Raw genomic sequence first — 14,660 nt, 5'->3', positions numbered from 1 at the left:
ATGATCTGTACACAAAGTGAACAACAGAGGTAACAAGTTTACTGTATAACAACTGGCAGAATTTAGATACATAACTTACAATTTGTAGTTGGTTACATGTTTGCATTGACAGTAAAATAGTTTATCAAGGTTATGTTCTGGTAACATGGACATGAATGACAGGATATGGAAATCCTAACAGAAACAAATCAATGAACAGGGAACTTTCTGTAAAACATATTTCAATTTGGCAATGTAAAGTTGATTTGTAAAAATTGAGCATTTCATTAGAAAACTTGCTTTGTTATTAACTTCTCTTTTAAATACTGGGAAGAGTCAAGCTAAAGTCAAGCAGCACTGTATAGAACAGATCTGAGGTCCTGTCTGGTCATTGCACTTTATTTTAAAACATTAAGAAATCCACTTCACAGTCCGGAGTCTGCTAATCGTCATCTTTACCACCTGTTTTGCTTAGCTTTGCAAAGAAAAAAAAAAAACATTATAAGATTGTTGTTGCTTTAAAATTCTGGAGTCTAAAGGGTTAACCAACTTTCTCAAGACTACCCCCTTATATTGTGATGGTAATTCAGGATATGCAAGCATTTTGAATACACACAGACAGCGTGATTGCAGCTAGACCACTGGAGTGAGTATAAACTACAACACATCAAGTTATTAGTTACCAGGAAGCAGCAAACATTTTTCATGTACAATATTGCATTTGAAATCCCTGAACACCGCCAAATTAAATTCAGAAGTAAAAGGCTTCCAACACAAGACACAGGGAGGGGAGCCAGCAATAATGATTTAGGAAAATTGATTTTAAAACCTTGTTTGGCACTCCTTAAACAGTTTGAAATCTCTATGAAAATAGCACAAACTACACATGTGTAAAGATACACCTGGGCATTTGTATCACAGCTTTTTGCTTCATGATGCAATTTGACCCTTTTTTGTGAAAGGGAAATAATACACAACAAAGGCTGTTATCTTGTCCTCAGGAGTGCAATTAACTCATATTCCTAGCCTATTAACATTGTTTTTTTCCTTTCTTAACACATGGTACAAATTGCACCCAGGAGTAAAAAGCATTGGAGGCTGTGTGGTCCAGTGGTTAAAGAAATGGGCTTGTAACCAGGAGGTCCCCGGTTCAAATCCCACCTCAGCCACTGACTCATTGTGTGACCCTGAGCAAGTCACTTAACCTCCTTGTGCTCCGTCTTTCGGGTGAGATGTAATTGTAAGTGACTCTGCAGCTGATGCATAGTTCACACACCCTAGTCTCTGTAAGTCACCTTGGGTAAAGGCGTCTGCTAAATAAACAAATAATAATAATAATAATAATAATAATAATAATAATAATAATAATAATAATAAACATGTCATGCTTTATCATATAGTAAGTGAAAGCCTATGTTTCTGATAACGCTGTTCTTAATATTCTAGCCAGCAGACTGCAAACAGGTCTGACACAAAGCTATCCAACATGCACAGAAAGGGCGCAGCTATAGGAAACTATTTCCAGTCTGTCTGCCATCTCTGCGCTTAATGGATATCAGTGAAAAGTAAATTAATCATACAGCTTCATGTGACAGGTGCACACTGGCCTTTTTCTATTGTAAACATTAAACTAGAATTTAATATCCTGCTGAATAACACTACAAAAAAGTTGATACATAACTAACAATACAAATAAAAAATAATAATAAAAAATGTAAAACTTACATGCTATGATGATACAAGTTCAGTCAGGATTGGTTGAAACAAAGAAGAAAAAAAACACACACAAAAATCATTAACACAAATTATTCTTTCAAGTGAGGATATATTTAATATGTCTATTGTCTATAAAAGTACCTTGATTACATCTGCCCAGTTCCAGCCACGGGGAAGCTCACCCTTGTTATCTGTTGATTAAAGTACATAAAAATCTATTATCAAAATAAAAATACTGCAGGTAATATTATAATTTAAAGTTATCCAAATGGGGACATCAGCTGTATGTGAAGTTGCTGAAGCTTGTGAATGTTACTCGCTAAGAAGAGCAAGTGGTTCATGGGACAACATGTTACTGTAGGATGGCATGCTGTTGGCATTGTGTTCCACTTGTGTTAACAGGACAAATTGACTCGCTATCTTTATTGGAGGCAAAGATATCTGTGGTTACAAAGTATTTTGATGGCTGGGTTTCGTTGCTATCGCAACCAATTTAACAACCTGGACCTGTTTTAGTTAATTGGAGTTTGCACTATATCCAGACTCGATAATATCTTCCACGGATCAGTCTGCCACCATAAACTGCAGTTTAAGAAACCTATCCAAATGATTACTATAATATGTAATCACAAATGTCAGGTCATTTAGACATGCTGCGACAGGCCAGTCTGGATTCTTGAGAAATATCCTGAGAAGTGGTCTCTGACTAATCTAAAAACAAACAAATGTCTTTGTCTTTTCTAATTATTAGGATGCTGAACAACACGCTGGACAAAGACACATTAGAAAACTAAAACAAGGTTTATTGCTTATATTCTGGCACCTCCTATAAGTGAACTTACTTATAAAAGGACTTATTTTCAAATAAAATGCAAACATGTAGATGGTGGATCCCCCATGTTTATATTTTCACAGCTTTTTTTGCATTAAATAGTTTCTAAAGTGATCAAACAATACCGACATTACAAAACAGGTGTGGAGAGGTATATTTGAAAACACAGTACACAGCATTAGAAGGGAGCAGCAAAATACATTTTGTTGATAAATCTATCAAGTAGCTTTCTTTTTCAAGACATACCGTAAAACTTCAAATAATTGCCGGGTCTCAAACAATCGCCTGTCTCTAATACGCCCCAGGTCTGCTGGCAAATATTGTAAATAAACGCAGGGTCTCTGTTATTGTCATTGCCATTTAAGCTGAGGAAGTTGAGGAGAAGTTTGAGGGTAATGAAGTGACAGCAATGAAAGTGGCTCTCAGGATTAATAAATAATAATAACAGAAAATGTAATTTAAGGTAGGCCTACATGTAATGCATATTTGTTTAATGCAGTTATTACGTTATTAAAAGTTTTGATAATTTTAAGCGTGCTGAAAGTAGGCCAGATACAAACCTCTTGTGTATTTTAACATGTTTTGTTGTATTAACAATGTACAAGTTTGGAGATTAAACAAATTATTTTTGATAATGATACTTATTGCTTGTATTGTTCATTTCTAAAAAAACATTGTAGAAGTTTGTATTATTATTATTATTATTATTATTATTATTATTATTATTATTATTGTGCTGTAAGTGTAGCCTACACGTCTGTGTTCTGACATCTACAGGACTGTTTTAGTGGATTTAACTGTTATTATTATTATTATTATTATTATTATTATTATTATTATTAATAATAATAACAATAATAATAGATCTAATTCCATTTTTAAATACAAATTCGTACTTCTGCTTGTTCATTTTCCAACGTTTTGCATACCGTATCCTTGTTAACCAGTGCATATAAAAAAAAAGAGTATAATTTTGCTTTATATTTGAGGGTGTACAATATAATGTAATTTTGTTGTAAAACAAAACTGTTACTTAGTTCCCACTGACACACAACCTTTTAACAAAGTTGCTGGAATGTTTAAATTGAGTTACGATGTTGCTACAAAGTTGTGTGCTAGTGGCTTCTCAATGGCCGCATGAAGCATGTGAAGCTAGTGATCTAACAAACGGTGGTCTCAAATAATCGACGGTCTCCAATACGCAGTGGGTCTGCCATCTGCGTAATAACAGTTTGAGATTGACACGCTGTATATATTTTTTTAAACCCTTTAATTGAAAATGAAACAAATGATAAATGGGCATTGCTTTTCTAAAGAAAGCTTTGGGGAACTAAATTAGAATTGGTGTAAAATATAGCAACAGAACCATTTTGCAAATGTCTGGAATTTCTGGCAAATGACATGCTAGGAAAGCATAATAATAATAATAATAATAATAATAATAATAATAATAATAATAATAATAATAATAATAATGTTGAGAAATTATTTCAATTACAAAATCATCACATCACTGTTGTATAACAATTAGACAAATGGACTGTATTTTCAAAGCTTGGTAATTAATTTTTTTTATTAATTAGACTACGAAATTAAAAAGCAAACAACTTTTTTGCACATATACATCAACATAACTGAGCAAATCAGAGTATTTAATTTAAGTTTTATACTTTTGAAATTGATAACGCTGACTTTTTAAAAAGACTGCAGGAATCAAGATGTACCTGCTCACCGCAACCAAAGTAACCTGTCATTTAAATACTTTCCCCTCATCAGCGGAGGAGAATGGCACTTGGGTTTGACAAGTAACGATATACGGGAAGTTCTTAGAATCATGTTTGTTAAAGATTTTCAAATCATTTATTAAGATGCGGGGTTTCAAGACCCATGGGTCCTAACCATAGTTGAGGATAAAAAGATAAAACTAGTCGAAATAAAACATAAACACATACACTAGTCAAGCAACAGTTTTTATATTATAAAAATAATAACAACAACAGCAATACACATATTAAAAAAGTGAAACACTGTTCTATTTTATTTCTGCCACAATATACAGAAAGATACTTTTAGGGACGTTTTTCAGAGTTGGTTGACATTTTAATAATGCAAATTATTATAATTTTTTTCTATTATTATGTTATGTTACCATTACCGTAACAAATTAATTAGGAATAAATAAAGTCTATGCAAAATGACGGAATGACAGGTTTGCAGTGACTAGGTTTCTGGTTAGTCACCTTGAACAGGCATGAGAGGACAACTGAACACTGGTTCTGACCTTAGTGTCTTGGTTTTTAATTTACGGGGTAGAATTCCAGTTGCAGTAGGCATTTTACGAAAAATTCCAAAATTACATTTAAATGGTTATTAAAAATATAAGAGTCTGAAACTGACTGACCATTGAGTTAATTTATCCCAGGTGACACTGCAGCATGTGATGCCAGGCAGATCGAATCCTATCAACTTGAGCAGGTAACGTGTGCAAAACTTATCAGGGTGCACTGTGCCTGAAAAAATGAAGCCGCCAATTCTAAGACTTCAGACAAAATGTAAACAATAGCGCCAAGCTTCGGGATCGATTGGAGTTACCCAAAGCAGTTCATGCCGATAAAGTACTGAAAGTTATTTCCAGAGATGCAGTTGGTAGGAAACAGCACAGCAAGGTCCAATAGGTCTTTACAGGTACTGTTAGAACTTATACGGACATGATAATTTGTAGTGCAATGGCCTTAAAATGATCAATAGAATGCATTGTTTCATTAATACCATTTTTTTATAAATCTGAATTGTACAAACCTGTTTTTCCTGTTAACTTCCTCTTTTGTGATTTTGTTAACTGCTCTTTTTTTTCCTTTTTCTTTGAAGAGCTGAAATTAGCATTAATGACACTCTCACTGCTGGATGTCAAAGTCTGTAAAACAGAATAATAGAGTGTTACTTTTAGAATACTTTTGACTGCTGCTTTAAAGTGTTAACTCTCCCTGCCCTTTTTAAATTATATAACTTTTTTTTTTTTTTTTAATAGATGAAACCACTGGAATGTTTAAAAGAGAATGTCTGAAATGCTCAGAGGGTTGCCTTTAGGTACACATTTTGCATTATTTGATAGTTCAAATTAGTGGTTGTTGTTTCTTGTGATTTATGCAAATATATGTATCCACCCAACACCAAATTTCTCCAAGCAGCTTTCTTTCACTAACAAGGGGAGAGCAGACTTACCAATGCATTGTTCACAGGATGATGGGTTTCCATAAGCTGTTGCTGGTTTTCTTTTGCCCATTCAAACAATGTATACATCATGGCAGTCCCCAGATTTGCTTCAACTTGCTCTTCTAGTTTGGTGACAATGGTCTTCTTTACCTCTGGGCAACTGATATATATATAAAAAAACACACACACAAGCCATCATGAACAATGAGATGGGATCCTACTGCTATTTCTAATGCAGGATGATTGGCTGATGAAGAATCATATGTCCTTGTGTTCATAGCTTCCTCCTGACAGGAACATCTGCTAGACAGGAGGCAAACTACAAAACGCTGTTTATTCTCAGTCCACAAAAATATTTCCCCTCAGCAACATCCCTTCTAATTCACAGACTATTAGATGGAGCCTATAACCTTGCAATTTTAACAACTTTTTTGTCTGCTGTCCCACAGCGATGTTCACAAGTTTGTGTACTCACATTCTGTTATTAAAAAAAGCATCCAGGGATATTTTGGGGGATGTTTCTGGATATGTTTCAGGCCAGGAAATATCCAGTAGGAACGCTTTTGCATCTTCTAGGTCTCCTATCTGCAAAGTTTCAAATCATTCTGAGTCTTAAAGCTGGCAAATTTACAACATATGAAATTATTTTATGAAAACATATTTCTGACTTGCTATCTGAATTTCAGAAGGAGACTGGAATCCAACAGTTGATAAAAAAAAACAAACAAAAAAAAAAACACCACATTAAAATGAGCTGTTAGGGAGCAATTTTTGGACTACCTTACCCAAAACAATGTGGTGGTGAAACAGTTGCCCTTCACCAGACAGCACCAGTCATACAATGCAGCTGTGTACCAAACATTAAGGCAACAACAAGGCAATTGGTTGTACCGAGACTAACCACACTTTTCAGGTGGCTAAAGGCATGAGCTTTGCCTCATATTGAGCCGGAGATGTGGAATGTCTCTGTACAACTGCGTTATTAAAACCCAGCTCGCTGTAACTCACCCTGTATTGAAAAGAGACCGGGCTGAGCTCTTTAAAGCAGTCATCTCCTTCATAGATGGACTGAAGAGCTTCCAGCTCCATCTACAAGGAGAAACAGAATTCCCACTAAATTAGGACGGACCGTGTTTCGTAACGCACATTTAAAGTGACAGGACTCAAATGTGCAGTTTTGAAAGAAATCTTTATATTAAGCATGTATTTTTATTTAAAAACAGGGTACTACACAAACTTAAATAAATCTGTGTCAAACCCATGCATTAAGTAAGACAGCATTGCACCTGACTTGGTCATTTCACCTGGAGGGTGAAATTGTCCCCAACCCTTCACTGGCTTATTTACTGCCATTAACCAACCAGCTGCTCCATTTATTGACTGACATGCTTTCAGCCAGTAAGGTGCTTTGACCCAGAAGATACTACCAAGGTGAAATGACCCAGGGAGCACAAGTGTAACACATTTCCTGAGAATAAGGTATTTAAACAGAGAACTGTTACCAGATAACATTTATTTACATTATAAAACATGTTTTCTTGAACGTGAGACCAAAAAACACTGATAAACAACAACACACTGAAACAATGCAGTACATTCACTTATTACCATATGTACACGAACACAGCAGTCTGTGACATTGTTTACATGGACAAGTCATGACACTATTCCTCACAAAGTTTTTGCCTTACTTTTCAGGTAATATGTTGCTATGCTGTTCTGACTTAGGAAACAAAGTCGGCCATACCAATGCAGATACTCAATTTACAATAGTTTAGGGGAGGGGATACTTAAATGTCTGTGACTGCCTAGTAATTAGGAAAAGAACGACTCTGAATATCGTGAGAGCTTCATGCGTTGCCATGAAGATTTAAAAAATTTAACAAGAGAAAAGGATGAACTTGTTGTCGCGCACATACCGAATTATCACGCATGACTTGTTTGTGTCTCGTTACCTTTCCAACACACGCACGCACGCACACATAAAAGTATATAAAATAAAACTTCTACTAAGTACAAGCTTTACTACTTAAAATATATGCGTAACATCTAAAAGTTTTATTTAATTAAAGTAGTCTATAAATGTATGTGGAAAATGTGGGAACACGGTGGTTAGACTACAATACAATACAAAACAGTATGATCCTCAGGCCTATATGAATATAAGATTGAGAAAAGGGGGATATGTAAAAATACATACGAGGTTCCTGAGTAGCTTCATGCACTGGCAGTTCTATAGGTGGAGTACCAGGATGAGCATCTTAATGTTCCTGTACACATGTTCCGGTCCCTATACCCTGCCTCTGCTCCGAGAAGCCAGTGACTACTAGTCTGCAGCTGCGGTAGAAGTGCCAGGCACAGAATCCGCTTAAAAACACACACATTATAATGAAACGTGGATGTCTTGTAATATTATAAACACTCAAACAAAAGTTTTTATTTAAAGTGATACAGAACATGTACGTTGTTTGTTAACTATATCCATTACTTATTGCACAATATGCCAATTGATGTTAACAATTCATTCCAGATCGAAGCGGTGGAAGAAGAGGTGGACCTCTGTTGTTCCCGTGACATCTTAAAAGAATTATAGAAAGAAAATACGACTACGACTACTAATAATGAGGCTAAAAGTTTGGTTAGTTGTGCTTACAACATGCATTTATACAAACATTAATAACAGGCTATAGAAGAGGTTTACATTTGCATGTCTTTTGTGTTCTTTCTTGTCAGTGGTACGGATTTGATGACGAATAACGTTAGATTCCGACACTTAAACGCGATCTTGACTGCTGAAATCTCGTGAGGCACAAGCACAATTGCTGCTCCGGTTTACATGGGTTTTTACAGTTCTTTTTATCAAGAGAAAGCGATTGACCGCGGACCAAAGGATGTTCTTTTGTTGTTTCACGATGTATTCGCGTGACAACGTCACACCGTCATGACTGTACAGTCGACTTTCACGTGCATGTAAACCCAGCCTGTGTCAAAAGTTGTCAAAGCTTTGTTACCAAGATGGAGGCTATAGCAATTAAAAAAAAAACCCCAAAGGTCCAAATCATATGAATTCTACAGACAGTAAAGTCTGTTGTAAATGTTGTAGTCTAGTAGCTATCATTAGGTATCCACATTAAGAAATTCCATACAAAAAACATCATTTGGAATTGATAGTCGAGTGCTATTATGTTTATTTTTGTTCTTTTTTATATAATGCTTCTTGTCTAATTTGAGGGGGGATAAATGGCAAAACAAGGTATTTGCTTAATTGCTTGCTATGCTTTTGATTCGTATTTGTTTTATCTTATATATTTAGTCTTTACCTGCTGGGTTCGGGATATTATTACAGAATTTAAAACGAATGCAGTTGTAACGTGTGTATTAGACTCACATAAATAATAAATTACACAGCAAGAGTCATGGTACGTTTTGTGCCAAGCTGTATACACCAATAGTCTTTCTGTAATGTCTTTTGTATTCAAAATTAAACGTATTTTCCAAATAAATGTGTGCTCCACGCGTATCTCATGGAAATTTAAGTTCAGTAACGTACCTCTTGATCTTCGTTGGCTGTCATGTTTTGTACAACTCCCCAAGGCTCACAGTGCACTAGATTTATATAAATCGAAATGCCTCAGCTCAGACTCCACACATGCAGCTTAGCTAGCACCCTGCCAGTCAAGTCACAGCATTGCTTTCCGTCAACTTTCACCCCCACCCTCTAACCTTCTCTAAAACGATGCCACGGCTCTGTTCACGTGATCTGGGTGGACTTGAATATTTAAAAAAGAAAAGGTTCCGGTTAAATGGAAATGAGGGAAGTGATGAGTTAATATTTTGTTTACCTGGGAGGGTTAATGTATAGTTTCATTGTACAAATAAATTAATGTACTTTTCAAGAATTGTAGCTAACAATATCTGAAAACAATGACCAATACATTTTGAATCTATTTAAGTTATACATATACGACTCAAGGATAAAATGGCACAAACTTAAAACACATGCCCTCCCCCTCCCCTGACCATGGAGTGAGAAACTACATCACTTGCAAGTTTGCTTATTTATAGGGCAATAATGTGTGTGCGTGAGTACCTCTACTGTCTCCCCTATGGGAATGGGCACGGCCCTCAGAATGTCACTTGTCGTTTACAAATTGATGTTATCGTGTGATGTTAAAGATCATATATGACAGCCCTGTTGTGTTGAAAGGAGAATGATTGGATTGTGGCTTGGCTGTTGTCGAGACTCACGGTGCGTTCACGCACATCATTCTGCGCAGATTCTGTGTAAAATCTGACCTATTTAGCCAATGATCTTCTAAGAATGATATCCGTGAACGCACCCATTGGCCTCATTGGTGAGAATCTGCGCAGAATGATCTCCGTGAACGCACCCCCTCAGTCCGATTTGCCAACAGCAGTGTCAATCGGGATTTTGGGTTCAGCTTCCTGGGTTGTGTCGTTGGAAAACTGACTGCCTATTTATTGGATCTGTGGATGAGGACGTAAAATCACATAAAGAAAAACACAGTAAGTGCAGAATATGTGCACTGTACTGGATTTTATAATTAATAATATGCTACAGTTAATCACGATGTGATATGGAACTGTGTAATGTGCAAGCTACAAAAATGTCCAGTTCAATACAATAATCAATGCTCTTCGCCATGGCAATAGCTGTAGAGACGAGAGCTTTTATTTATATATTAAGAAAACGGGATGCTTACGATAAAACAACGTTTACAGTTTGTTGTATATGTGTCTGTTCTTGAATATTAAATCTCTAAAGTACAAAAATACGATTGCAGATTGTATTATGCATGGCCTAGCATTGTTTTTACTTTAAGAAATAAATACGACAAGGGATATGTTTCAGGCCAGGAAATATCAAGTAGGAACGCTTTTGCATCTTCTACTGGGTCTTCTTATCTGCGAGGTTTCAAATAATTCTGAGACTTAATTTAAAAAGCTGGCAAATTTACAACATGTGAAATGGTATTATGAAAAAAAATATTTATGACTTGCTATCAGAATTTCAGAAGGAGACTGGACTCCAGCAGTTTGTTGTTAAAAAAATAAAATACATTAAAAAAAAAACAACAAAATTAAAATTAGCTGTTAGGGAGCATTTTTTTGGACTACCTTACCCAAAACAATGTGGTGGTGAAATAATCATACAATGCAGCTGTGTACCAGACATTAAGGCAACAACAAGGCAATTGGTTGTACTGAGACTTATCACGCTTTTCAGGTGGCTGAAGGCATGAGCTTTGCCTCATATCGAGCCGGAGATGGAAAATGTCTCTGTACAACTGGGTTATCTCAGAAAACCCAGCCCGCTGTAACTCGCCCTGTATTAAAAAAAGACGGGGCTGAGCTCTTTAAAGCAGTCATCTCCTTCAGAGGTGGACTGAACAGCTTCCAGCTCCATCTACAAGGGGAAATACATTTCCGATTAAATTTGGACGGACAGTGTTTCGTAAGGACACATTTAAAGTGATAGGGCTCAAAACTGTGCAATTTTTAAAGAAATCGTTATGTTAAGCATGTATTTTTATTTAAAAAGTATTAACTAGCTATTGATTTTATATATAAATTATGCTAAAATTGATTCTTGTGCTTTTATTTTGTATCATAAAATAGTTGTACCAAATGTTTAAAAATAATTATATTGAAAAATAGCTACTGACCATTACAAGTCAATACTTGACAGGTAATTACAGCACCTTACAGTTATATTGTCTGTGTTTTGTGAAAACCAATATGTGACATCCAACATACAACTATCAGTCGTGATCATTATTATTGCACGATGACATTTTATAGGTAAAAGTATGTGTTCCATCAACCAGCTTTTGAACAAAGTGAGGGGGTTGGGGTAGTGCTCATACTTCCCTGGAACATCTAAGTCTCTAGAATGCCAAGGTCAATGACTGCCTTAAAGATCCATATTTATTTACTATAGGTTTTGTTTCTTCAACAAGAAGAAAAACAAGATTTATTGACTTGTAATTTATCATGTTTTTACAGTGGTAAGTGTCTAGATTTGTACAGAAACATAGTTTAAACAATTGGGGTAGCTTTCCCAAAAAGTTTGTTCCTGTATAGAAAGTCACTGTTGTTGCTCTGCCCATTATTCTAATTTAACAGGACCAACTACTAGGATACATTGAGTTCGATTATAAATCATATAGCCCATATTATGCAGTTAAAGATGTAGTTATTACATGTATACAAGCAGGGAACTATCTGGTCATTGTTTTAAGTGTGAAATACTATCTTTATATGTATGCATTTCAGATTCTGCTCTTGATCCAGGGAAGATGAGCCCAACACAGTGGGATCTGCCTCCAGAGCTGTGCTGCCGGCCCATGGCCTTTGTGGCCCTGACTGGTCTTGACATGGTGTACAACGCCGTTCACAGGGCCATCTGGGATGCATTCTGTGCCAACCGCAGAGCCGACAGGGTCCCCATTTCCTTTAAAGTCCTTCCTGGGGACCATGAGTACCCAAAATGCAGAACTAAGGTAAAGGAGTTATTCGTCAGAAAACAAATGATTTTATTTACTTATTTTTAGGTTCAGTGCTGGCCAGGTTTCAGGTAGCTGATAGATCCCAGAACTGTGTCTGTCAGCTCACACACAATCCCGATGATTCCCATGAGTCTAATTTTTAATACAGTGGTTCATGGATACACCAACGTGTAGTTTCTAGTTCTAACGTGTGGTTTCTTCTCCAAATTCACTGCCACTTCAACTGCTAATATCTCATAAACCGTTTCAGTTAGGAACTTCATATTTTCAGTACTTTGGAAACTCCTTGGATATTATCGAAAGGAACGGTAGTTCCTCGCGCCAAGTTATCAGCGAAGCACGAGAACTGCCAGTGACTATCTGTACAGCACGGATAGTTTACGTGTTTTCAGGGTATCGGTGCAGAAAAAGTAAATCAGCCAAAAGCACCATTTCACTTTTAATTTGTAGTTCCCAACACTCTTGGTGAAATGTAGAAAAAAAAGTCAATACCTGTCATACAGTAAGAGAAATAAGTCACCAAAGTAAAGTAAAAATGTTCTTCTTCTTTTTCTCCCAACTTATTTTTTTGAAGACCCCAAGGAGTTTTATTCACGCATATGTATATTACAGGACATCCGAGTTTTAATGACAATTAACTTGTTTTGTCAACATGGAAATATACTAGAGAACACACTTATTGTGACGCCTATATCATTTATATTAAATGATTTATTTCTGTTTTAAGATGGAACATTTGCCTGCAAATATATATATATATATATATATATATATATACTGTATATATATTTTTATATAAATATAAAAAAAAAGGTCTGGCACGCGTGGGATTTGATGAAACTATAACCTTCAGTTTCCAAGCGTGTTGTGTTACTGTCAGTACTACACGATTAGATGATACAAGCAGTATTTTGAAAGATGAAGTCAGCCAGCTGAGAATTCTCGGGACTTTGTTATATTTTGGAGATGTTTCGAGCCATCATTCATCTTCCATCATCATCATTCTGAGATTCTGATCATGATCTCTGAAAAATGTTGTTTTTTTCTGTCAGTGTAACGTTCATTGTGGTCCCTGTTGGCGCAAGGAAGGGTGGTTCCTCTCAATACTGGTTGATATTTGTAACACTATTTGTGGTCCCCACTGGACAAGAAGGAATGTTAAATTCTGAGAATTAGCTATATGCTGAATGATAGCCTATATACCGTATTACTTTGAATTAACTCTGCCCTCGAATTAAACGCCTCCCTCGAATTAACGCCTCACTCAGATATCAGCTTTTTAATAGACACTGCCCTCGAATAAACGCCGCTCTCAATAAAGAAACGTAAAGGTTATTTTCTTTTCTACCCATTCTCAAAAAATAAAGAAAGAAACACACAACTCTGGCTATGTACATGTGACGCCCCCAAAGAGACTGCAGCCTCAATCCAGCATGTAATACAAATTAATGTACACACACCTTAGTAAGCAAATTTTATTTTATGGTACAGTCCTGAAAGACAACCCAGGATGAACTACTTACAGCACAGCAGTCCTTCACGCCTTTTTTTTCCCCCAGCAGAATTCAGTGCCAACACAGCAGGGGATAAAACAAGGGCTGTCTGTTTACCTCGTCCTCAGCTTGGATGGTTAAGTTAAACTCAGAGGAACTTAGAGCTTTGATGGTCACTCTAAGCTCTATCCGAAAGCTGGCTGAAGATATATTCTTGAAGGGGGTTTAGTTGTTTTGTTTTTTATTCAATTGGAATTTCTCAGTCCTGTGCAAATATATAAATTAAAAAAAAATAAAAAAAACTTGCGTACTATCTATGCGAAGATTTAGTTTTGGTTTCTCTTACAGAGAAATTACAAAAAAGCAGATAAATTAGTGAGAAAATAATAACCAAGTAGCATATATTTTAGTTTTAACAGAAATCAAACCGATATTCAGAGGTAATATTTTTCGTTAAGAAAAACAACTGCATCACACTCAACTACCGTTCTCTTTCCTCTTCTTGTCCTGCCCCATAGCAACCAATACACACTCCTGATTCGCTGGTACAGTACTCCTCTGACCTTCCAACTCCCACCTAATAGGCTCTCGTTAACTGTCAGTAAATGTACTGTATGCAAGCCCCAAAAACACACAATATATTGCTGCAGATTGGAGCCTCTCATGGTGCCACTTCTAAAATGCCTTAAATCATGTAATAAAATATTGCAGCGTTTGTAAATTATAGTATTATTAATAAAGGCCGCCGTCATATAATGGCTGCCCTCGTTTAAGGGCCGCTGTCATTTTGATCAATTTAAAATAAACACTGTGGCGCCAAATTGAAGTAATATGGTATTTGGTAAAAGCAAAACATAAATAAATAAATACATTAATATTGAAATAAATTAATACATA

General features: G+C 36.0%; 2 protein-coding genes across 3 annotated transcripts in view; one reads left to right on the top strand and one right to left on the bottom strand.

Moving 5' to 3' along the window:
- Positions 1–17: 17 nt before the first annotated feature.
- Positions 18–9,492, bottom strand: LOC117409295 (RWD domain-containing protein 4-like). The gene is made up of 7 exons (XM_058998562.1): positions 9,291–9,492; positions 6,749–6,829; positions 6,216–6,325; positions 5,750–5,900; positions 5,327–5,441; positions 1,837–1,886; positions 18–1,707 (listed from the first exon to the last, which is right to left on the bottom strand). Exons 1-7 carry the CDS (start codon positions 9,312–9,314, stop codon positions 1,660–1,662), a joined length of 579 nt encoding a protein of 192 aa, XP_058854545.1. The 5' UTR covers positions 9,315–9,492; the 3' UTR covers positions 18–1,659.
- Positions 9,493–10,094: 602 nt separating this feature from the next.
- LOC117409294 (trafficking protein particle complex subunit 11) overlaps positions 10,095–14,660 on the top strand; it is a 29,059-nt gene continuing 24,493 nt past the window's right edge. The window contains exons 1-2 of one of the 2 annotated variants that reach the window (XM_058998551.1): positions 10,095–10,267; positions 12,038–12,264. In XM_058998551.1, coding sequence (XP_058854534.1) covers positions 12,061–12,264 — 204 coding nt within the window. In that variant the 5' untranslated portion in view covers positions 10,095–10,267; positions 12,038–12,060. The remainder of the gene's footprint in view (positions 10,268–12,037; positions 12,265–14,660) is intronic. The other variant, XM_058998545.1, reaches the window with a different exon arrangement.

This window comes from Acipenser ruthenus, chromosome 2 (genome assembly GCF_902713425.1).
Source record: "Acipenser ruthenus chromosome 2, fAciRut3.2 maternal haplotype, whole genome shotgun sequence".
Classification (NCBI taxonomy): Eukaryota; Metazoa; Chordata; class Actinopteri; order Acipenseriformes; family Acipenseridae; genus Acipenser; species Acipenser ruthenus.
This window is presented reverse-complemented; position numbering and strand designations above follow the sequence as displayed.